This window comes from Coloeus monedula, assembly GCF_965178545.1.
Source record: "Coloeus monedula genome assembly, chromosome: 1".
Classification (NCBI taxonomy): domain Eukaryota; kingdom Metazoa; phylum Chordata; class Aves; order Passeriformes; family Corvidae; genus Coloeus; species Coloeus monedula.
In genome coordinates this window covers 10062717-10086652 of record NC_138781.1, presented here as the reverse complement: position 1 = coordinate 10086652, position 23936 = coordinate 10062717, and the positions used below count along the sequence as shown (strand labels likewise).

At 39.1% G+C, this 23936-nt stretch overlaps 1 protein-coding gene across 5 annotated transcripts in view; it reads left to right on the top strand.

Annotated features, from left to right (window-relative positions):
- The window catches only part of DIP2C (disco interacting protein 2 homolog C), a 317560-nt gene that overhangs the window by 234186 nt on the left and 59438 nt on the right, over positions 1 to 23936 (top strand). For all 5 annotated transcript variants that reach the window (XM_082298372.1, XM_082298371.1, XM_082298369.1 and 2 more), the window contains 12 exons: positions 1060 to 1153; positions 1276 to 1395; positions 2256 to 2370; positions 6199 to 6338; positions 7936 to 8072; positions 10256 to 10464; positions 11275 to 11389; positions 15678 to 15879; positions 17895 to 18004; positions 18795 to 18875; positions 22394 to 22517; positions 23748 to 23869. In XM_082298372.1, coding sequence (XP_082154498.1) covers positions 1060 to 1153; positions 1276 to 1395; positions 2256 to 2370; positions 6199 to 6338; positions 7936 to 8072; positions 10256 to 10464; positions 11275 to 11389; positions 15678 to 15879; positions 17895 to 18004; positions 18795 to 18875; positions 22394 to 22517; positions 23748 to 23869 — 1569 coding nt within the window. The remainder of the gene's footprint in view (positions 1 to 1059; positions 1154 to 1275; positions 1396 to 2255; positions 2371 to 6198; positions 6339 to 7935; positions 8073 to 10255; positions 10465 to 11274; positions 11390 to 15677; positions 15880 to 17894; positions 18005 to 18794; positions 18876 to 22393; positions 22518 to 23747; positions 23870 to 23936) is intronic.

Below are 23936 nucleotides of genomic sequence, written 5' to 3'. Positions count from 1 at the left end.
TAACACCCATAAGTATCTCATCTTTATCACTGGTTGAAAGCAAGTGTCTAATAGAGCTTTTCTGTGCCTTCCTTTGCTATTGATCTTGTTCTGAACTTCATTTTTTTCAGTACTTGCCTGTAAGTGCTTTTCCTGTACCTATGCTTATGCCAGACTGAAAGGAGAACTATCTTTTGCAGTTTCCAAGTGTTTAAATGACTAATTCACTGGGACACTTAACCTTTCTTAGACCTAGGTTATCCAAAACAAATACTGTATTTAACCTGAGCTGCTATGAGGGGAGGCGTGTTGCCCTCAGGAGATATTTCTAAATGGTAACAGAAGTAAAGCAGCAGCTCATTTACAGGCTGTTTGTTTAACACTGAGAGATCACCGATGCAATTGGTGGGCTCAGACTGAGAGATCAGTTTTGGATTTGTCATTGGTTTCACTCAGCTGCTTTTTCTAAACTTCCTGGAACTTTTCATGACCTTGTTGAAAATACTGGAATTAGCTCACCCGGAGAGGGACTAAAACCTCCTTCATTTATTTTCTGTTAAAATAAATTGATCTCTGCTTAGTCTAGGACTTCAATTTCTTTGTCTACTGGCTTTTAAATAATTTGTGCCCCACTACTATTGGTAGCTTTTAGTCCTCCCAGAGATGGATTTCTGTAGACAGATATCTTGCTGCTTGAGCTTTTTAGTGCAGTGTTCATATATATGGCAGTTTATCAGGCTTAGGGATAATATTTACCTACAGAGCAAACATGCAGACATTCTTCACCCAATGGTTTATTAGATTTTTTTGTATTTAGAGTTTAAGTATGAATAGAAAGAAACTTTTCAGTACTGCTTAAAAGTTATGGTCTGATTTGTCTAAATCATTAATCCTTAATTAAAGCACTGGAAAATGGGTGTCTTTTTCATCTTAGTCTAGGTAGCTAGATAGGAAAAGATGAATGCCAGCACTGACAATAAAATAAGCACAGAGCAATTTGCACAGATGCCCCTGCCCATAACACAATATAAGTAGTTACCACAATTTTTGTCTGAAACCCTTTTATTTTTTTGATTTCAGAGTGTCATGAACATGATGCATGTTATAAGTATTCCATACTCCTTAATGAAAGTGAATCCACTGTCATGGATACAAAAAGTCTGTCAATACAAAGGTAAGGAACAAGAATATACAAAAGTTTGCTTGATAGTCAAAATCCAAAGCGCAAATTGATAACACATCCCATCTGTCTAGCTTTCATATGGTGTGTTAGTAATTTTGGCATTGTTATTGCAGCAAAAGTTGCCTGTGTGAAGTCCAGAGACATGCACTGGGCGTTGGTGGCACATCGAGACCAGAGGGACATCAACCTCTCCTCGCTGCGGATGCTGATAGTGGCTGATGGTGCAAACCCATGTAAGCTCTGCTGCTGCACTTCAGGAGAGAGCAGGAAGGGGCTTCTGTCTTGCGTTTAAAGTTTCAATCTTCAGCTGTCTTAGCTAAAATATTTGCAAAATACACAGTTTGTCTACTACAAACTGTGTGACATTTATGGAAACAGTAATTAATTTGGGATTTTTTTCAAAATATGTTTTTCATTAGCTCATCCTGAAACAAACTTGATATTCCATATAATGCAAGTTGCAGTAAATACAGGTGTTTTTAACATCATAGTCATGTATAAAGACTGAAGCTGTAAAAGTTGAAGCAATGAAGACCTTAAGCTATAGAAAAGATCAGAACATTTGCTCTGAATGATGATTCTCACATGCAGAAGTAACAGAATTTTAGGAGAATACTTGAGCTACTCTAGAGAAACACATCTGAATTACTTCATGACAATTAACAGCATGAGCTATTTCTCTGTATTATTTAAGATACACGTGTACAGGTGTTCTACTTGTTTGTAGTAGTTTAGTAGTTTGGTTGGAATTTCTGAATAAATCTTTAATTTCCCTCATCCTAAAAAAGAACACTGGAATGAAATTGGTACTGTAAATCTAGCAGTAATGGCTTTTCTATGTAAGCATAATGAAAAGACATCATGTTCAAAATTTAGTCTTTATTCCCTGTATGCATATGTACAATTGCATATACATACATATATGTAGTTGTAGCAGCTATGATGTATTTCCCTGTGGACATGGATCCTTTAAAAATTATTTCTCCTGAAAAGCCTATATATTAATAGTAAATTTGCAGCATGAATAGCATCACTTCAGGACTCAAATTATTTTTCTCCTCTGATTTTTTGTTATTTTTTTTCTTTACCCCAGGGTCCATTTCTTCCTGTGATGCATTTCTCAATGTCTTCCAAAGTAAGGGTCTAAGGCAGGAGGTCATTTGTCCCTGTGCTAGTTCACCAGAAGCTCTCACTGTTGCTATTCGAAGGTACGTGTTATACCAGTGGAAATAGACCCCCTGAATGTGTATATGTGGTAATTTGAAAAAAAAAAAAAAAAAAAAAAAAAAGAGAGAAAATTATTCAAGTATGAATCTGCATATTTAACTTCTACATGATATGTATAGTTTGCAATTTGTTTATGTCCAAGGAAGACATATAAGAAGAATTTTTAGAGTAATGATTTAACGTCAGAATGCTTTATGGTTCTCATTGCTGTAATTTTATCTAACTTTAAATTAAATAAATGGAAATGCAAAAGCAAATTCTGTAAATAAAAATGTAAAAATGCCGCTGTAAGTGTAAAATTAATTAAAATGTGAGAATTAAGTGGAATTGCCATCAAGGAAAATCATATTCTTAAGTAGTCTGTTTAAAGAGAATTATGACATTCTGCAGGTTGTTTTTGGCTGACAGGCACTTTTTAACCATTCATAGACTCTCAGTAATCATCTGGAAATGCTCTTTGAATCTGAAGGATTTGTGCCTAGAAATAAAACAGATAAATTCCACTAAAACTGCTGAATGCTACTAAACCTGTTAAGCCTTATGTATATATAACCCTTATGTATATACAATATATATATGACAGGGTTGTTCAGGTTGGAGAAGACCTTTAAGATCATTGAATCTCAACATTAATCCAGCACTTCCAAGCCTTCACTAAACTGTGTCCCTGTGCCACTTCCACACCTCTTCTAAATACCCAAGCATGGTGTCTCAGCCTCTTCCCTGGGCAGCCTCTTCCAATGCTTCATGACCCTTTGGATGAAGAATTTTTTCCTAATATCCTATCTAAACCTCCCCTGGCACAACTTGAGGCCATTTCCTCTCACCCTGTCACTTGTTTCTTGGGAGAAGAGATGCACCTGGGTACACCCTCCTTTTAGGGAGTTGTAGGGAGCAATAAGTTCCCTCTGAGCCTCCTTTTCTCCAGGCTGAGCCACCCCAGCACCCTCAGCCTCTCATAAGACTTAACCAGCAGACTCCTGTCTGTTTTGGCAGAGTTCTCCAAAAATTGTACCTTGGACAGTAAGCACTTTGTTTTTAAGTTCATACTTCTGCAGCCAATTGTAATTGTTTCACATGTTAGAACATGCAGTATAAATGTGTAAAGCACTAAAATAGCATTAAGTAAAATACTTCCTGCCACAAATTCTTAAATACGCTGTCCAAGTGAAATTTAACTAGATTTTCAATTAGCTTTCCAACAGAACATTACAGGAAGAAGGGGATGAGGCCAAGAATGTGGTTGACTTTCAGCCACTTCATTATTAGTTTAAAACATCTGAAAGCAATCCATCAGAGACTTACCCTGTTCAGGTTAGTTGTCTTTGTGTGAACTACAGGACTTCAGAGAGCCCTTCATTCAGCTGCATCAGCCTGTTCTCAGCTTTATACCAAGAAGTACCAAGTGTCTTTCTCTTAGATGAGTTTCCCTGCCATAGGCTGTGCAGGCCTTTGCTCTCTTGGAACAAGCTCTTGCTTTTAAGTTCAGGGAGGAAGTGAATGAGCAGCAGACATCGCTTGTGCTGAGCACTGAGCAGGTTTTGAATTTCCTGGGCTAGCCCTGGAAAATTTGGCCCAAATCACAGGTTATAAAGTGGGAGGACTTCATAATGGTGTGGGTGGTGTGCCCTTTCTAGATGTAAGCCTGTAGCCCTCTGAAGCGCTAAAAATTCATTTCTGAATTAACTAGCATTGAGAGCTTACAAAAAAAATTATTAGCACATAACATTGTGGATAATTCGAAATAAAAAGAAGGCATTTTTATCTTCAGTGCGTTGCTGTGTAATTACTGAGCAGTTCTTACTGCAGTGTATGTTACTGAACACATATCTCCTTTCTTTTTTTGAAGTCTATTTAATGGTAGGATAATGCTAGATGAACTTGGGAGATGTAGCATTTTTCATTTCGTTCAAGCCATCTCCACTGACAGTAAAGACATTATCATACAAGCTCCAAAAATTTACCACTGAAGTATGCATTAAAATGATTCCCTGCAGAGCAGAGATCCAGAGAGCTCCCTGTTAATGTTCTGGCTTTCAGAATCTATGGTGTATTTTTACTGAACTTCCTACGAGGAAGAATAACAAAACCCGTTCTCAGTTGAAATACCCTTACAGTTTAGAGAAAGACAGTAATAGACTCGAGGTACTTCAGCCTTAGAGCTGAATCACAAAGCCTAATATTCAAAGGGACGTGTCATGCAAATAATTCATGTTATTCCCCTTTGGTTTATTGCATGTTAGTCTGAACCCACTTGCTTAAGGGAATGCAAAAGTTTAAGGACAGGTTTTTTTTCCTGTTTAAATGGCTGGCAAAAAGCAGTGGTCAAATAGATTGTATCTGTAAATGGTAGTAGGAGCTGCTCTCAAAATGCTTTGTGTGATAAGTAGTGCAGGAAAATGGATGTGATGAAAGTCCAGATGCCCTCTACTTCTGGAAGTCTGTGAGAAGCTGTGTGTGCCTGCAGGAGACCTTTCTTCTCATAAGCACAAAATGTGTGTTTTGGGGAGCAGGTGTGAGAGAAAGTTGATCAATAATGTCACTGAAAGTTCCTTTTACATGATGGGAGTGTTATTTATCATAGGTGCTTGTTTACTAGAGCCATTTGTTATGCTCTAATGCATTTTCAAGCGTGCTCACATCCTTCTTTGTTGACAATGTCACTTGAGAAATATGTCTCATAAAACCTATTAATTGAAATTTATGGAGCCCATCAGGGCAAGGCTTACGTGAGCAGGACTGGCTTAGGCCCATCTAGTATTTTAAGCACAGCAGAGGAGAAATGTCGTATCAAAGGACATTATCTGTTAAAAAATAGTTGTGTTGTGATGGAGTATTTGGGAAAAATGCAGAACTGTGAATTAAATATTAGCTATTTTATCCATCCTGAAAAGAGCTGGAGTCTGCTCTTCATGGATGCATTATCTGAACCCAAATCAGCACCACGTCACCTTCCAGTTTTGCATTTTAAAATGCAGGACAGTGCGCGAGTCCTTCCGGACATGAAAAGCTCTGACATTCCCCTGACTTGGTAACTTGCGTATGTCAACACTGGTTTACTCAAGCCCCACTCTCCATAGGTATAATTGTATCCACTGGTGCAGCAGGTGGTTTTATACTGAAACAAGCTGACAGGCATCTTGTGTTTATGCTGTGGAATTTTACAGCACATAGACAATGAATCCGAGCAAACTGAGGCGTTACCAAGAAGCTGCATCCACAACATTTTGACCATGACTGATGAAGGCATAATTTGTTTTAATATTCATGTGGTAAATTAGAATAGGAAGAATTCAATTATATGCACTAAAATGAAGATGGTAAAGTCCTTGTCTCTTCTCCAGATACTTGACAGTAAATCTATGCCAGGTTGCCTCAAAATAGATAACAGGTAGAATTTATCAAGTTATTTACTGATCAGTTCCAAATATGTGTAGTGCAGTTTCCTTACACATTGTCTCCACCATCTTTCAGTCTTTCAAAAATGAGGTAAAAGGTCTTTACTTGGATGGTAAAGCAATCTTTATAAAAAATGAAAATGAAATACAAGCTGTTTTGGGTAAATGTTAGGTGTTACTTGCATCTCAGCAGCCCCATATATGTGGGTGGGTACTGAATGAGAGAGAGAACAGATGTAATTACTTAGAAATGACGGAAAACCAGGATTTTATTGGGCCTAATAGCAGGGGAAAAGAAGGTGAAATTTCAAACTCTGAAACAGAGGAGTATTTGCAATAGTAGTCCATTAAGCACAAGTAAATGTTTACACCTGCCTGATGGTGCACTGATGCTCTAACTCATGTTTGTAGGCCAACAGATGACAGCAACCAGCCGCCGGGAAGAGGAGTTCTGTCCATGCATGGTCTCACTTACGGTGTGATTCGAGTGGACTCTGAAGAAAAGCTGTCCGTCCTGACTGTCCAGGATGTTGGCTTAGTGATGCCAGGAGGTGAGAAACTTCCTTTGAAACTGATTATGTGTCATCAATTTAAGTAATTGGCAGTAGAAAGTCACAGGTGAGCGTACTTTGTTGCCAGACTACAAACTTTGGGACTACAAGCTCCTTGAAAACATTTCAGTCGAAAAGCATTACCTTACAAAACTTCATGGTTTGGAAATCCCAAGATTTCTTGTCTGCATTTACCTCAGTGTCTGTCTATGCTTGCATTAGCAGCATGTATTAAACAACCTGCCACCACATCAGAACATCTGTTCCTTAGCTGCGAGATGTTGGTAGAGAAAATAAGGAAGTTAAAGTACTGTGGCTATAAATATCCAAAGTCCAACCAAGACAAAAGATTTCAGTAGGGAAAGTTTTCATAGCCTGTGCTAAGGATCAACAAAATTGCTGTCTGAAAGCTTGCAGAATGTTTTTCCCAAGGTCTTGTGCTATCACCCAGTTATTATATAGAGGGAGTATGACTGAAAAGTTCACGTTGATAAATTCAAACTGAAACCAGTGCTTCAGAAGAGGAAGATTACTGTTTTCATAAGAGCTACATTTAAATGAGATGCTGTGGATACTAGAAAAGGCTATATACTGTAGTTTTTCATAAGAGAATGCTTGTTATGGACCAAAGCAATAAAACTTAATGATGCACCTTATAAAATTTCAGTTGAACAACTTAAAATAAAGGAAGATACGATTGGTTGTTGTTTAATAGTTATCATACAAGATATTATAATAGATGTGCCATCTTGCACTTCATATTATGTTCTGATAGTTTTAATGAAAATGCGTGTTCTTGTTTATCCTCTGAGAGAAAGGTCATTAAAGATTCTGTACACTTGTACTTAAAAGATGTGTTGATTCCTTTCTGCTTTCCCTTGATCATCATATCCTCTTTGCAACTACAAAATCTACCAATGCTGTACTCCAACTCCGCAGATTATAGCTAAAGCAGCATTCCTGATTCTTGCTCAAATGGTTGACATGAAATAGTGCTTCTTTCTCAGACCAGTGCTTTCTAATCCCTCCTGTTTAGCTTCTGCAGTCTCTGCAGGCCTGTAAGACCAGACAGAGGGAGTCTGAGCTCTGATAAATTCTCTGTAAGACAACCATATTAGTCTGCTGGAATATCTTGATCTTTCATATGGCATTAGTTGCTACTTTCTGAGAGGTGGATTTCGTGGTTGCCTGCCTCCCTGGCTGTGTAGTAATTATCAAGGGCTCCATTAGGGTATTTCATTTTGCACTGACTGAGGCAAATCTGGTTTTCAGTATGCAAAGCTGGGAACACAATCACATTTCACAGCAATATTACAGATGAGCTGCAGTTTCAGAGAGCAAAGCAAATAGGTATTGTTATCAATGTAAGGACTGAGTTTACATAAAGGTCCTTGCATTCTTTATATAGATATTATTTATAATATAAAACCACTTGTAATGTTGAACACCGTAATGTTCAAGAAACTGATTGTTAGACATTAGCCTACATGTAATTAATTTGTTTATGTCAGCTCCACCATGATGTCTTTCCGACAGCATTTATGTTATTCTGTGGTTCATTTTATAATATTTTTGAATTCCTTTCTTCTCCCTCTAGCTATAATGTGTTCAGTGAAGCCAGATGGAATTCCTCAGCTCTGTAAAACAGATGAAATAGGAGAACTTTGTGTATGTGCTATTGCAACGGGTACATCATATTATGGACTCTCGGGCATGACCAAAAATACTTTTGAGGTAAGTTGACCAAAAAGTGCTATACAAATTCCTTCCTTTTGAACCTTTTCTGTTTCAAGGCAATATTTGTCATAAAATATTGATAGTAACAATATAAGAATAGCAATATTAATCAATGGTGCTTGTGGCTTGGGACCTGTATTCCAGCCAGATAATTGCACTGAAGCCCATTTCATTAAGTGCAGTAGTAGATCTTTATGGGAGTTTAGTTTTGGCTCTGAAGAGTTTTAACTTTAATTTTCAAATAAGATACCAGGAGCTGAAAAAATCAGAAGGAAAGGAATAAGAAAGACCAAGTTCAAAAGGTAATATTGTACAAGTTTATGTGCAGAATTTGATTATGGCAAACACTAAGAAAGCTGCTGGGTATCTCTAGAAAGCAATTTTCAACGTTTCCACAGCACTTCCAACATTAAGGCTTGTATTTATACAGAATCCTGACAGATGTAGTCTTCAAGAGAGGTATCTGAAGAGCAAAGAAACCTTTTCCTGATGAGTCTCCACCTGCTTTTGTTTGAATTGCCTTAGGTGAAAGCCTTTTGGCTTTGTGGAATCTGTTTCCTGACTCCAATGCACACAGCTGTACTGATAGCTCTGTAGTACCTGCTCACTTGTTATCATTAACTTCTGCTGAAGACAGTGCAAAAGGCTGAACAAATTAGAGAAAAAGTAAAAAAAAATTGCTTTTTAAGCTACAATCCTTTTCTCATTTAATATTTAAGGCAAAAATTAACACAGATACATTTAGGTTTCCCTTAACAAATTTTCTGTTATTACCACTTTTAATAGACTAATGTGACTAATATCTTCTGCAAAATGCAGAGCTGAATGTTGTAAACCCTGCACATTATATAATTAATGCAGACAAATGGTTTTGATTCTACATCCTGCTGTTGAAGTCAGGAATCCTACTATGCAATTGTGATCGGAAATTTGTTGATAGTTGGTTTTTGTGCTGCAAGTACAATTGGCAATACCCAGTGTGAGTGATAGTCCTGGATTTTACACACTTCAGGGTAGAAAGGTACTCACAAGTACTTGCTCTGATTGTGATATCATTCATAATTCATAACTGTCAGCTGTTTAACAGCCTATTTAGACTGATATAGACATACTTTATGCTAAGCAAATAAACTGCCATTGAGTGAGCAGGACCACTCAATTTTAAAGTTAAGCATGTTCTTAAGAGTCCTCTCCAAGTGGATCTCTATTCTGTTTTACTGTGTAATTCATGTTGCAGGTATTAGAGAGTCAAAGAGGTTTGTGTTGCTGAAATGAATTATGGCCAAGGATGTATAAGCATTAAATCTGTTCAGTAAGAGTCACCCATGGGCATCTGGCAGCAGAATTTGCCAGAATTGACCTTACTTTTTAGATGAGCCTTCAAGAACATGATTAGCCATGGCCTTCTAATTGCAATTGTCTTTTTGCCTTTAGACTATTAAAGTTTAAAGAAATGACTGCAGGAAAGTGTGGTTGTGTCAGAAAGCAGTTCAGAGTAGCTCACATGCCAAAAGGATAACACTGTACTAATTAGGATAGAAAAACCCATAGGAATCTATCCATGGAAGTCACGCATGTCTGGTGTTCAGACCTTTAGAGAGGTGCTCTATAGGGCTGTATTTTCACTTTCAGGTGGGCCACAGAAGACTTTATCACTAGTATTCCGAGAACTTAATTGACCCTAAATAAAAATGTGATCAGCTGGAAGAGTCATTAATGTGCTGTACCTTAAAATAGCTTCTCTTCTAGCCTGCCTATTTCTTACACTGTGCTGGAAATGGGCATGAGGTACTGAGAAAAACCTCTACTGAAATGTTTGTGAGTTAAGCTCTCAGTTAACCTATACACACCACTTCAGGTTGGCAGTCTGCTCAGCATGGGTTTTTATTTAATACTGTTGATGTTGATTTGTATATTTTTTTTAAGGCCATAAATGATTTACGGAGTCACAGTCACAGAAAATGTGTATGGTAAACAGAGTGGGATTGAATTTGCTGGAGCTTAGGTACACACGAGTGTAGGAGTTTCCTGACACTCCCTTCATGGTCAGTGAAGGATAAAGAGCATCACCAGTGACCTATTTACTTTTTTCAGAATAGCCATCTGAGAGAAAATGCCTGAAATACTTTGCAGCCTGATCTCTATGTATGGAACTGAAGACCCCTGTTTCTGTTTTGCAGGTGTTTCCTATGACCAGTTCTGGCGGCCCTATCACTGAATATCCTTTTATAAGGACTGGACTTCTAGGCTTTATAGGACCAGGTGGACTTGTCTTTGTTATTGGCAAAATGGATGGTTTGATGGTTGTCAGTGGAAGAAGACATAATGCTGATGACATTGTAGCAACAGCACTGGCCGTGGAACCCATGAAATTTGTCTACAGGGGGAGGTTTGATTCTTTCTTTTCTTATCTTATGTAGAAATCTTTATTTTGCTTAGACGGAGTGTAAATGATCCAGGTGCTTTCAGAAAGCAGTGCCTGATCTGCACTGTGGTTTCCCTCCAGTTCTGTTCATATTGCCTGAACCAGGAGACAGTTGAGGGAAGCCCAAGGCAATGTTGAGGCAGAATTTGGATACCAAGGTCTTGAAACTATGATTACTGAAATTTCCAGTTGAACAGCTGATTAATTCTGAGGGTGTTGGCTCAACAGTACCCTTTCTGTGTGAGCTGAATATTTCCAATATGCCTCACACTGAAGTTTTTAAATGTGAAAGTGGTTCTTTGTGTGACCTGTCTCATGTGCTGAAACTGAGCAGGAGACATCTAAAACTTCTGAAGAGCCTCATGCAGTAGCATGTGCTCACACTCCATTGCATGTCAGACCTCTCACAAAATGATGTTGCAATTACTTTCTTCCAAGTTGGGGCCAAGGAAGGTGCTTATGCTGGCTGTTATATAACAGCTTAGCAACAACCTTGGTGTGACCCAAGTTTAGTGCTTTTCTTATTCCAAGAATGTTCACTTCTCAATCCTGCTCTGACATCATGCTTGTATATACATGACTGTAGAACAAAGCCTGCTGTTTCTACTCCAGAACTTATCCAAAACTGTTCTTGTAGCTTTTTCCCCATAAATATATTAGTAATTGACACACCAGGAGTCTAATAAATAAAGAAATCGTACTTGTAGAAGATTAATGTAGAAGACAGGTTTTTCCCTCTGTCCTGGCACTAAACACTCTTCTCTCCTTCTATAGAATAGCAGTGTTTTCCGTGAGCGTGCTACATGATGAAAGGATAGTTATTGTTGCTGAGCAAAGGCCAGATTCCACAGAAGAAGACAGTTTTCAGTGGATGAGTAGAGTTCTCCAGGTAATGCTCCGTATGTACGTTTGGAAGCTATTTTTTTCTTGCTTTATATTCTTTTTATTGATCTTTCAGATCCCTAAGGTAACTGACATTTGTCTTTGACTAATTGTGAATCCATCTTCAGTTGCACTTACTCTTAATGAGCACAAAATGAGGTTCTTCTGAGTGACAGTTCCTATCTGGTCTGCACACACCTGCTATAAGAAAACAGGAATGAATTGAAGTAAATAATAGCAATGAGAGAGTATGGTTTATAGGGATGTTCATTACTTTGAAAGGGGAATGAATGAATGAATGCATTATATACTCTTACTGTCAAAAGCTACCAGAGTCTCTTACTAAACAGTTATAAGCATGGATACAGAGTTGGCCTCACCCAGATTTATATTTTTTAATGGGTGGGAGAGAATTACGTGTTTCTAGCGTATTATGTTGATAGCTAAAATAAACTGGATGAAACTCAGCCTAAAAATCCCAATTTCCCTCCACTGAAATGAAGGGAAGTGATTGATTAGCTCAGATCTAGGTATTTACAGGGAGGATATCTTCTCAGAGGGATACCTATTGCAAAGAATCCCATTCCAGCAGTTTGGTGAATCATGCAGGGCACTGTGATGATCCCACTTTGGTGGTGGTGTCTGATGGTTTGACCAGAAGATGAATGCTACTGTATACTAAAGCATTCTGATCTTCTCAAAGCATTAGGAAGCCCAAGTTACAGCAATATCAATACTATACTCAGTTTTTTTCGACTCTAATGTCTGCACATAAAAAATTTAGATACTTTAGACAGGGTCATCTTCCATCTCCTCCATCTCTGTGGTTAAACCAATTCACACTCAAAAGCAATAGATTTAATGGAGATGTAGTCAGATTAAGTCTGTTGCTACCTTGTGAAGTGGTCTCAACTCTGTCTACAGTTGGTGTCCTGTTACTTCTACTTCCCTTTCCTAACTTCCTTTCTGTTCTTCTGCAAGGACTCTTCTCAGTAAATGTATTGCAAACATATATTTGCTTTACCCAAGAGCCAAAGAAAAAGATCCCACACAATTCAGAGATGTTTTTATTCATTATTGCATTGTACTGAATAAGAAAGGGAATCTATCTACTGTACTATTTGTTCAAAAAACGGAACAAATAAACTTTCATCCATCTCAGGCTTATCTGCTCTCTTGATTCAAAAGACAGCTACATTTCGTACAGTTAGAGGCATCTCATATTCACAGTAGATCTAAATCAGTACCAAGAAAAGATAGAACCTCTAGCTTGTCCATCGCACAGAAAGCCTTTGAAACACCTAGTAGCACCTAGGGCAACTATTGTAGAAGAAAAAGCTTTGGGTTTCCCATGCTTCGATTATTTTTGTCAAGTAGCAGGCTCCTAAAAAGGTTGAAACTCTGGACTTAGCACGTGTCCTGTTTAGTCAGCTGAGCATCTTTGTGACTTTTACAGAACTAATATCTTACACAGTCGTAGCCAGTAGAATTCTGTACTGAAAACTGCAGGAATCCTGTGTCCCAATACTCCTGCCAGGAGTCAGCTGCGTTATTCTGAGTCTGATCAAGTCCCAGCAGTGTCTGAGAATAGTAGGCCATGTATCAAAGTACACACATGTGTGGCTGCTTTCATCACCCACATGTGAAGCCTGCAACTCTGGCATGCACCGCTATGTGAACAAGAAGTTTCTGTTTCCACCACAGCTGAAAGCAGAGATGAAGGACAGAAGCCAGGAACAAGTGGGATGTTTTGTGCCTCTTCCCAATCAGAGTTTTAATGACAGATGTCAGGAAGTGGTAACCAGCTGTATCTGAATCATCTGCTAGTGAGGCACAACATAACAGTCTGTGTCATGACTCTCAGTGAAGTCCATGATAACAAACGCTATCAAATTGCTGCTTGATTCTAAGGCTGTTTGTGAGTTGTCTGACACCCTGTGAGGGCTACCCTGTGCCAGCCCTGCCCTGCTGCTTCTGCTGCACCTTGCTGTCTCTTCCCTGCAGTTGAGCTGTCTTGATTTGCAGAACCCTTTTTTCCAGTGGTTAGCACATATTCTGACTCTCCTGACCCATTCTGCCCCTTGGCAGGGAGCTGAAGGATGGTAGAGCTACTCTACCTATGGGTCTGTGCTGGACTGTGGGCTTTAGCAGAAGGATGGTTGGGAGGGAGTGGTCAGGCTGGGGATGGAGCTTCTTGAGAGTAGAAGGGTGAAGATCCCAGATCACCCAGCAGTTCAGTCAGATAGATCCTAGATACTCATCTGCTGCAGACTGATCTGACCCTTCAGGCAGTGCTGTAGTTCTTGTGTTGGCAGGCTGGATGTTCATTTTACCGGTGCCAGGACTTGACAGGACTAAGTAAAGCCAGGAGATCTACTGCAGCACTGGAGAGTGTTTACCCAGAGAATTGTGTCAGAATGAGAGGTTTTCTCAGCTCAAACAACACAGCACTGTGGACTCTGCACAAGTTTGGGTATATCTTGTCCGTTTTCATGATGAAAGAGAGGGACAGAGATTTCAGATACTGTTTGTCTCTGGCTGGACAGAGTCATTTCAAAAACCAAGCCATCTCATCAAGAGGCATAAATGCCAGCAGTATTAAAATTGACTGGTACTCTTCTCCCTCAAAATTTTAAGACTCAGTTCACCAGTTGTCATCCTTGTGACAAAGTCATTCCCTGCTTCAGAAATGTGCCAAACTCAAAGGTGATGGGTTTGAATGACACATGATATTTTATGTGGCCTTGTGTAGCAGATGTTGCTCTCAGAGACAGTTCAGAAGTTACTGGGGAATCATTGCATACACCCCTCATCCCACCCCAGCTGGGTATTGCTTTCCGCTCACCAGCTGTAGGAGCCATGGAGTTAAATGTTTGAGTAAAAGTGGTTACTTGCCCTGTGATGGTTTTCCTTCAAACTCATGTCAGGTGAGGATCCCATGATTTATCACTGCTTTTCAGAACCTACAAATAACGTTATGATTAGTAGGTTATGATGGTTTCTGCCAGAATTGTATGTTGGCTGCCATAAATATTTCACTCTTGCTGATCTTCCGGGTGGTGTCTGTAGACCAGCAGCAAGGTCTTCCAATTCTGCTGTGAGAACTACTGCTGCTAAAATTCCAATGTTTTTAAATGAGTCACCATTTTATTATTCTTTCTTATGAAATTTTGAGTCAAATCAATAAGAAATGGAGCAAACAGAAGCCAAAAGCAAAGCATTGCTTCGTCTGTAGAAGTAATCAGTAATTTATTGGTCTGCACTTTAGTACATATATAACTGTAAGTGATTATTTGATGCTCAGAGTATAGATTGTATCTTCAAGGCAGCACACATATCAATTCACTTTTCTCACAGTTTAAAATTAAAAAGCAAGATAAGTAAATTATATTTTTGAACATTTAACTACTCATTAGAGCTGCTGTTTAATTTGTTTCTCAGTTTGCGTTAGTGTCTGAAGTTGGTTTTCTAACACTAATGCTGCAATTTTTGTTACCCTTATAAGGAAAATAACTCCTTCAAATTTGTATGGAATTAAAATCTAAGTGTGTGGATATTCATGATATTCATATTTAACTCAATAAATTACATAGATACTGTATGCTACAATTTTCTTGAAAGTGATGCAATTTAATTAACTTGTCAGGCAGTGAACATGATTGCTATAAGATTCAAAGATGCTTCTTTTTCAGGCTTTTGTCCAACAGATTTTTTTCAAGTGGACAGTTTCATAGTTTTCCCTTATATATTTCCCATTCCTGCCTGAAAATCTTTTGCACTGTGATCAGGGAATGAAACAGTTATTACCTTATAAAAAAAGTAAAAAAAATTCACAAGCTACATACATCGTTAGGTATAGGGGTTATTTGAAATTTTGCCTTGCTCAGGAAGATGGACCGGATATTAAGTTGATAGAAATCCTTTGAACTTTAGCTCTGAGGAGTGCACCAATTAAAAGCAATTTCACATGGCCTGCCAACCCATCTTTGTAATAAATCTCCACAATACCTGCTACTAATGTGTGCTTAAGAGGGATAACAAGGTAACATTTCCTAATAGATTTGTGTGTATTTATCACCAGGTTTTTGGTTGCTTCTTTATCTGCTGGAATGAGTGTAACAACATTTCCGTCCACCTGTTCCCAGTGAAAAGAACCTCCTTATCACTGGCATAGCTGAAGTGTCTTTCCATTGCCAGTTCATTATTAGGGCTGTTTTATGCAGTAATTCAGAACAGAATTAGAATGATGAAAAATTAGCCTTTCATTAAAATCGACTTCCTGTGTGGTTTTTTAGGCAATAGACAGTATTCATCAAGTGGGAGTCTATTGCCTGGCACTTGTCCCAGCAAACACACTTCCCAAGACGCCGCTGGGAGGGATACACCTGTCAGAAACCAAACAGCTCTTCCTGGAAGGATCTCTGCATCCTTGTAACGTGCTGATGTGTCCCCACACCTGTGTCACAAACCTGCCTAAACCCCGGCAAAAGCAACCAGGTAAGAGGAGTGAAGGCAAAGGGACTCTGACTTCATGCTGTGTGTTTATGGTACTGGAATGGAGCAAAGTCGAGTAATTGCTGGTGCAGGTGAGAATCAGCTTGATTGGCTTTCCTCTGAAACTCTCCGTGTGTGTCAAGGACATCACTGGTGTTGCCAGAAGGTAGAAGCACCTTCACAGAGAGTGCAAGGGAAAATGCTAATTCAATAAAGATGACATTTTTATCACTCTACAAGGCACTGCTGAGACCACACCTGGAGTTCTTTGTAAATTCCTTTTCAGTTATGTTTGAAGAGGGTGGACTGAGACCAAATCAGAGAAAGATAAAATCCTGGCTTATTTTGAAGGCTGAGTTTGTAAACTAGAAACAGAGAGGAAGAGGACTGTTGACACTAAATAACAGTGTGGGAAGAGCAAATACTTAAAAACTGGTCATGAATAAATGAAACCAAAGAATGAGTGGTTTAATCCCCCACCTGAGTGGGGAGATTCTATATTACTCTTACAGCAGGTATATTAGAGGGAAAACCCTAACTAGTTTTAAGATTATTCTTCAGAAGTTCTGCCTCTTCATGAAGAGAGTTGGATGATACAGCAAGGCACTGTCTCAAGAGACCAAGAAAGCCCCTGTGGCCTGCTGTAGTCCAGTCACTGGTTACTTGTGCCCAATGTACAAGCAAATTTTAACAAATTTTTTTTGCCTTTGAATCCAGTTGCAGATTATAGTACTCAGATTAATTTCAAGGAGTTCTGGATGTGTAGCTTCAGGCTTAAGACTTGAATTCAGCTACATTAGACTAAGTGTTGGTTATTTTCCACTTTGAAAAACACCTTGGGATTAGAAACACCTTGGGTTTGCTCTCTGGATCTCAAATATGGAGACTATCCATCATGAACTCAGTGCAAGTTTGCCTACACCATCAGCTTTTCTTAAACCTTTGGACAAATGTTTCAGAATCAAAACCATAATCTCAGTTTGTGGATACTGGGAATGCCAGAGGTTAACAGTGACTTGCACTAACTTAATGGAAGCAATGAGGCCTTTTACAGCAGTGCTCACTTCGGTATTTCCTTATTGCTGCACCGCAAAATAATTGCTGAATTAGAATCAATGGAGATTGTTACAGATATGTTATATATACATTAAATATTACTGTGGTAAAAGTAATGCCAGGAGCACAGAAACAAAACTTACAGTATCACATTCTCCCATTTAGTGTTGTTGTGACATACCCCGAGGGCATTGCTTTTATAATTTTAAAGCAGAGTAGTCTGTAGGTGCTTTTGATTGTACATTGTTTGGTTACTTACATTACAAACAATCGCTTGGACATCGTAGACTAGAAGAAAAGCCTGGTATCAATTGCAGTTGATCAGTAATCCATGCTGGAGAAGCAGAAAACAAATGCCAACATGAGCTTAAATGGTATTTGTGAGACAGGTATTGTCCCCTAATGGCAGCAACAAAACATCAGTGAAATCCACCTCATGGGGAAGTGTCAGCTGTGACGTCTTTTCTTCTGAAGCTGTTTATCTTCACTCTTGATCTTATTCTAGAGGGCTTGCATATATTTTATCACACGCACCATGTGCCTTCCTAATCCCTGTCACTTCATGTCTATAGCATTACAGAAGTCCTAATACAGATGCAACTTAGCCCAGGGAACCAAAGAGGGAAACAGGAATGTTGTCCCTCTGTTTTGAGGTACTTGAATGGATATGCCTACAGTAAGAGCTAAATTTTCCAAAGATTCATCATATCAAGGCAAGCTGAGTCTCTGGCTGTGGAGAGCCCATGCTAAATGAGATATGTTTTGAGAGGATGAATCCTATGTATCTTCCAACAACCATTTCTGGTCCACAACCGAAGTTTGTATCATCAGACATGTGCTCAAGGTTTGGTTGTGTGGACAACAGTGAGGAAAACATCATGTAATGCAAAAGAAATCACATGAATTTTCATCCACAGGGAAAGTATTTTTATTGCACTTTGCATATTTCTTCTTTATTCTAGAAATTGGCCCTGCCTCTGTGATGGTGGGGAACTTGGTCTCTGGAAAAAGAATTGCACAGGCCAGTGGTAGAGATTTGGGGCAAATAGAAGATAATGACCAGGCCAGAAAGGTAAGCTAAACTTTTCTGTTACAGCTTATATTTAACATCGTATAGTTAACTTCATACATATATAGAATTAACATCATATAGTTGACATCAGGACACTTAGCAGTACAGAGATATGATGGATGATGATGATGATTATTGTTATTATTACAAAATTTGTTGATGGCTTCTTTTTAGTTAATGGATATATTTAATATTTCAGAACCTCCTTTACACATAAATATGAAATAGACATGAGGAGAGGTCACTGCATTTCATCTTTATGGATTTTTTGAAAAAAGTTTCCATGGGATAACAGAAAAAAATGTGGTGGGGCTTCTTCCAGAAATCACCCTTTATTATACAATTTTTACAAGCTCAAGTGGAATCCAGAGGATTTTGTTTACATATATGGTCCTGACCTTATTTGTTATTTCAATCCTGGAAAATTAAGTTGAAATTCAGCACTTTTGGGAGTATATGTGAGTAATTAAATTAGTAAGTTCTAAACTATAGAAGTACTTACATATTTATAGTAAGAAAAAGAGAGGAAGCTAAAGAATTAAATAGCACTTAAATTCAGAGGGATCAGTAAGAACTGTGTTATTGCTTTGGAAGTATGTGCAGCAATATATCATCATCCCAGCAGTGGCTTCACTTCCAGAGAGGCCGCTGCTACCGTGCAGAAGCACCTTGCTATAAATGTGTGACGACAAGAGAATTAATTCCTGTTTAATGCTTCTGGGTACTGTGACCTGGATTTTAAAGCCAAGAAGTTGTTCAGTGTCATGATTGTCACTCTGCTTTATTGCAGTTCCTGTTCCTGTCAGAAGTGTTGCAGTGGAGAGCTCAGACCACCCCTGACCATGTGCTCTACACTCTGCTCAACTGCAGGGTAAGAAGCTGAGGCCATGGCTCCAATAGGCTTGGAAAAGGCACACTGGGATTTCAGCAGCACCTGCTTGTGCTGTGGCTGGATGTGACCTTTCTCTTCCTTTTCCCACTAATACTCAGCTGTTATATTTAATGTTCACTAAGGCAAAAAGAAAAAGAGAATAATCATTGCCAGTTGTCAAGATATAGATTGCTTTTGTATCAGACAGTGTGCCTTACACATTTCTCATTTCTTTTTCCACCACATGCATGTTGTGTGTGAGCTGACACTGCAGATCTGTTTCAATACTGTTGAATCTGTTTCAAATCCGTCCCTATGCTGAATAACAGTGTTTAATACTGCTCACCATCCTGATTTCCAATTTGAAAAGCACAGGCTTGGCAAAACCAAAGCATTTTCCCTAAATAAAGCAATGGCTGTTGTTTTTGACATTGGACCATCTGGGGGAGGTGTGAGAATGAGGAAAGGAGTTGAAGAGAAGAAAATGTATGTCCTGAATACAATCAAGTCTGCAGAGGATCCCTAATAAATGTCTCTGCATAACCTACATGGGGTGCCAGGCTGGCACAGCATTTCATTGCTTACTAAAATTGAATTAATGAATGTGATGAGTGCAGAAATTGGCTTTGTTAAGAGTAAAATTTCCTTGCTGTCTGTAGTGTAACTTCTTTACTTCCTGGATGATTACAGATTACAGATGACAAAAAAATAATTCTCAAGACCACAGTGAGAATTAAAGTCTGATTTCAAACCATTCCATCACAGTACATCTACACATATCTATCAGATCTGGGAAACATACATAGTGTGTGAGAGTCTCCAGGAGAGGCCTGGAATAGTGCTATTCCCTGGAGTAGTAGCTGGTGTTGTCTCAGCCCATTGTGGTCTTTATGCGACTTGAATGGGTTCTTAGACCTCCAGTAATTTGTGAACCTCTGTGAAATCACCACTTGCAGTATTTACAGAATGTGCTTCTCCATTTTACAGTACTGGTACAACGTTCAGTTTGAGGCTACCAGTAAGTCATTAAATAATTTTCTAAAAAATTCAGATTAATGTCTCATATTTGTGAATATGTGAAACCTGACAGATAAATAGTGAAGTAGTAATGTATTTTTTTATGGCAAAGTAGAAATCTTGAGAGGCAATGCTGTTTATAAGTTCAATATTACACTGTTGAAGTATTGCATTGCTGTGTCCTGTAAGTTAGGAGCAAAGGTGCTGTGAGAAAGAGTTGATATGTACTATGGGATCCCAGCTCTTCCACACAAGACCATTGCTTTTGAGCTTTAAATAAAGCCAAGCTTCCCATGCTGGAAGAAGGGTTCAAACAGTGGGAAGTAAGGACACAATGTGCAAAAACAAGGATTAACAAAACAAATTCTCATTCCATAGAAGTGAAAAATAGTTGGATTTTGAAATACAGTTTATCTGTTACTCTCAGTGAAGAGTATCTTCTCATATGAAATTTGTTTAAAAGATGTAATGCTTTTTGGGGAGAATCAATATTTTATAGAAAGGGATGGCAGGTTTTTTGGGGTTTGCAAGTTTTATTGCCCATCTTGAATTTTAGTTCTGATTTGTAAATTTTCCTATTTTATCTTTCTTGGACATTGTCTGTACACTTTGTTCTAAAACATTCAGGCATCCTGCAGTGGATGACTAATAAAAGTCCACTGAGATTAGTGTTTTCCTGTAACCCAAGCTTTGAGAATTTGAAATATTTCAAAATTAGGGCAGTGCATTGTTTTTAGCGTGCGTCATGAAGGATTGCAACACCTTTACATTTCAGGATAGCTCATTAAAGGCCCAAAGGGAGCAGTTGTCTGATGCTTGCAAGTGCTTTTTGTCCAACAACAGGATTCTCCTTCCCTACAGTTCATATAAACAGTGACTTCCCACTGGTTCACTGGCAGCAAGTGCCAGAAGTCTTAAATGTAAACAAGCTTTGCACAAATTCACATGGTTTGCAGCAATTCCCTATCTGTTGGTAGGAGCTATGTTTCTGATCTGTGGTGGGATATAAAGGGTCCTTCTTCTCATAACCATTGAAACAGGCAATTTCTTGAAAGAAGAAATGGAGAGTTTAAATACGTTCCTCCTGACGGGTCTGCAGTGGCAGGACAGCCAGACCTCAGGCTGCTTTGGCCTACTCAAGGCTGGACAGCTGGAAGTCATCTCTGATCCAGCATCCATAGAGTTGCATATGTCCTTAGAGGAAGGTTTCTTAGTGAAGTGATCTCCACATTGATCAAAAGACTGATTAAAATTGCCTGGAGTGCAATTCAGTGAGTGTGGTTGCTGAGGCTGATGAAGAGGAATGCTGAGCCTGACTTTGCCCATTTTATTTTCTGTTGGGTTGTGCTCTCTGTTGACAGTTTGCAATGAAGTCTGTGAGTGCCAGGCAATCCTGGTAACATGGCACTGCTTGCAGGGCTTGCCCTTTGGCAAACTGCTCCCTCCTCTCTGAAGCCTGGTCAGTAAACATTGCAGTGATGACTGAGTGAAAAATAAGTGAACTTAGTGCTTGTGATAAAAGTGCCAGGTGTGCCAAAGCAGTACCGGAGACCAAATTCCTCTTTTTCCACAGAACAAGTACACAAGCCAAGATGCAGCCCTTCCCATACTGCCCTGTCCTTTTCTTCCAGCCCAGACCTGGCCTGACCGACTCTACGTGCAACCAGTCTGTTCTGTACATTCATTTTTAGACTTCTGAGGTGTCTGCCTGCAGTGGCAGTGAATTTTGTGATATAGATGTATATATTTTTCTAAATGTGTATTTGTGTGTGTACATATGTACACGCACACGCACACACACATATATATATCCAGGAAGTGCAAGAACTGTAACACTCATTCAATTTAAAACACTGATAATTTTGGGTTTGCACTATTTGAAGTGCTTCAAAAATGCCAAGCTCATGCTGACCAGAGTTATTCAAATTAAACAAATGCCTTTCTTCTCTCTTTCATTTATATGCAATGTAAGTGCTTATCTTGTGTTCCAGACTAATTCTTTTCTCCATCACAAAGTATTGTTTTCTTCTGTGTCTTTTGTCTCTTGTCTTTAAAATATTTCTGCTGGGCCATTTGGCTCCACTCCAACATGCAGACAAGAAAATGCAATTTTCAGAATTGCTGTCCACAGATGCTCCAGTTTGCTACAGAGACCATAAAGGCACTTCCCTGGCTGCAGCAGGAATGCTGCCTGTGTAGCAAGGGAAGTACAGGTTACATGGGCAGGACATTAGCCCACTGCTGTACTGCCTTGGTTGGGGCAGAAGCACTGTTAAGGGCAGAAGGTACAGAGAAAGGAACAGAGAACATTCCTCTGCCTTACAAACATCTTTTTTCCTTCCAACTACAGTTTGGCCTAAGGCTGAATGTTTCCATATTTTAAGTTGACTGCATGACGTATTGTGGCTGCCCCTCATCCCACAGCTTCTAAGGTGAAGAGGAAAACAGAGTATCAGCACATCACATTATGTCCTGTGACATTTATCTTTCTTCCTGTGCAGGGAACAATAGCCAACTCGCTGACATGTGTCCAGCTGCATAAACGAGCTGAGAAGATAGCTGTCATGCTGATGGAGAGGGGACATTTACAGGATGGAGACCATGTTGCTTTGGTTTACCCACCAGGTAAAGAATTGCTGTAGCTGTACCTTGGTACTCCTGGAAGTTCATCAAGATCCTTCAGTATGGTGCTGCATCAGTGGTGCTACCATGTACACCCTGTTAATTGGCAAAACACAAAATATTTGCCTTATGCACATTTCTTTGAATTTAGTCAAACATATTTAAAAGGATCTCTCTCTGTGCATACACACAGATTTTATTTCTTTGGGTTCAGATTAAGACTAACCTGTATTTTTAAAACATGTCTCTTACAAGCTACTTTAACATTTCTTGTGTGTTGGTGAAATAAACAGTCTGATTTAAGGTCTGTAATGTGATATTTGGTTTGTAAGGACTGCAAGACACTGGTTATATCTATAGTTATAGGAGCAGTTTTGCAATGGTTAATATGGGAAAACCTTTTCCACAAAAGAAGACTAGTACTTTAAACTTGTTTGTTTCTGTATTTCACTTCCCATGAATGAAGCATTTTATTGAAGGAACAATAGCCTACCAGTACTGCAGATTTTCCTCCACTGAAAGAATAAACCAGCCCCCACTGTCATCACAGCCTGTGTACAGCACCAGGGAGGTGCAGTATCCAAGGGATCTTTGTACTGTTGTCTGTTCAGCCTCCTTAGGTAGCCTGAAGGGTGCTGTCCCTTGTCTATTACCTACAGTCAATATTTATATGGGACAGCACCTAATTTTATGTTAGAACCAGGATTTCAAAATCATTACTCCCTTTTTTACTGTAAAATTTCAGGTAGGTAAGTCAAGGCTGCCTACGTCAGGTTAAAAATGGCAAGAGAAAGACAGTATTTTATGGAACCTCCAGATGTTTTTTCTGCAGCTGATAGGACCAAGCATCATCCTACTTGGTCCTTTTGCGGGGACATCTCTCTTCTTGTGCACTCTATAAATGTAAATTTAGGAAGATAATTAATCTGTAGAAATCAGTCTTTTTTAACAGGTCATTTCCTGAACATCAAAGTGGAGTTCTCCTAAGTGTTGATATCTGGCTGCAATTCTGTGTGTCGCCTGTGCTTTTTCATGCTCAGAACAGTGCAGTTGAGAGGAATCAGTGAAGCTGAACAAATACTGACAAGGGGCTGAAAAAGAAGTCTGTTAAAGGGCTTAGTCACTCATTTAACCTTCTGGGTTCAGTTCCAAGTACTATTTATGCTGACATAGGAGTCTGTGATGAAATGATTTGATTTTCAGGAGAGGCTTTCTGCTTTGTTCTCCATGCAGGGATAGACCTGATTGCGGCGTTTTACGGATGCCTGTATGCGGGCTGTGTGCCAATCACAGTGCGACCTCCACATCCCCAGAACATTGCCACCACCTTACCCACAGTGAAGATGATTGTGGAGGTGAGCAGACACCACAGACTGCACGAGTAGATGAAACGGGTGATGGGTTTGTGTCTTTAGGAGCAGT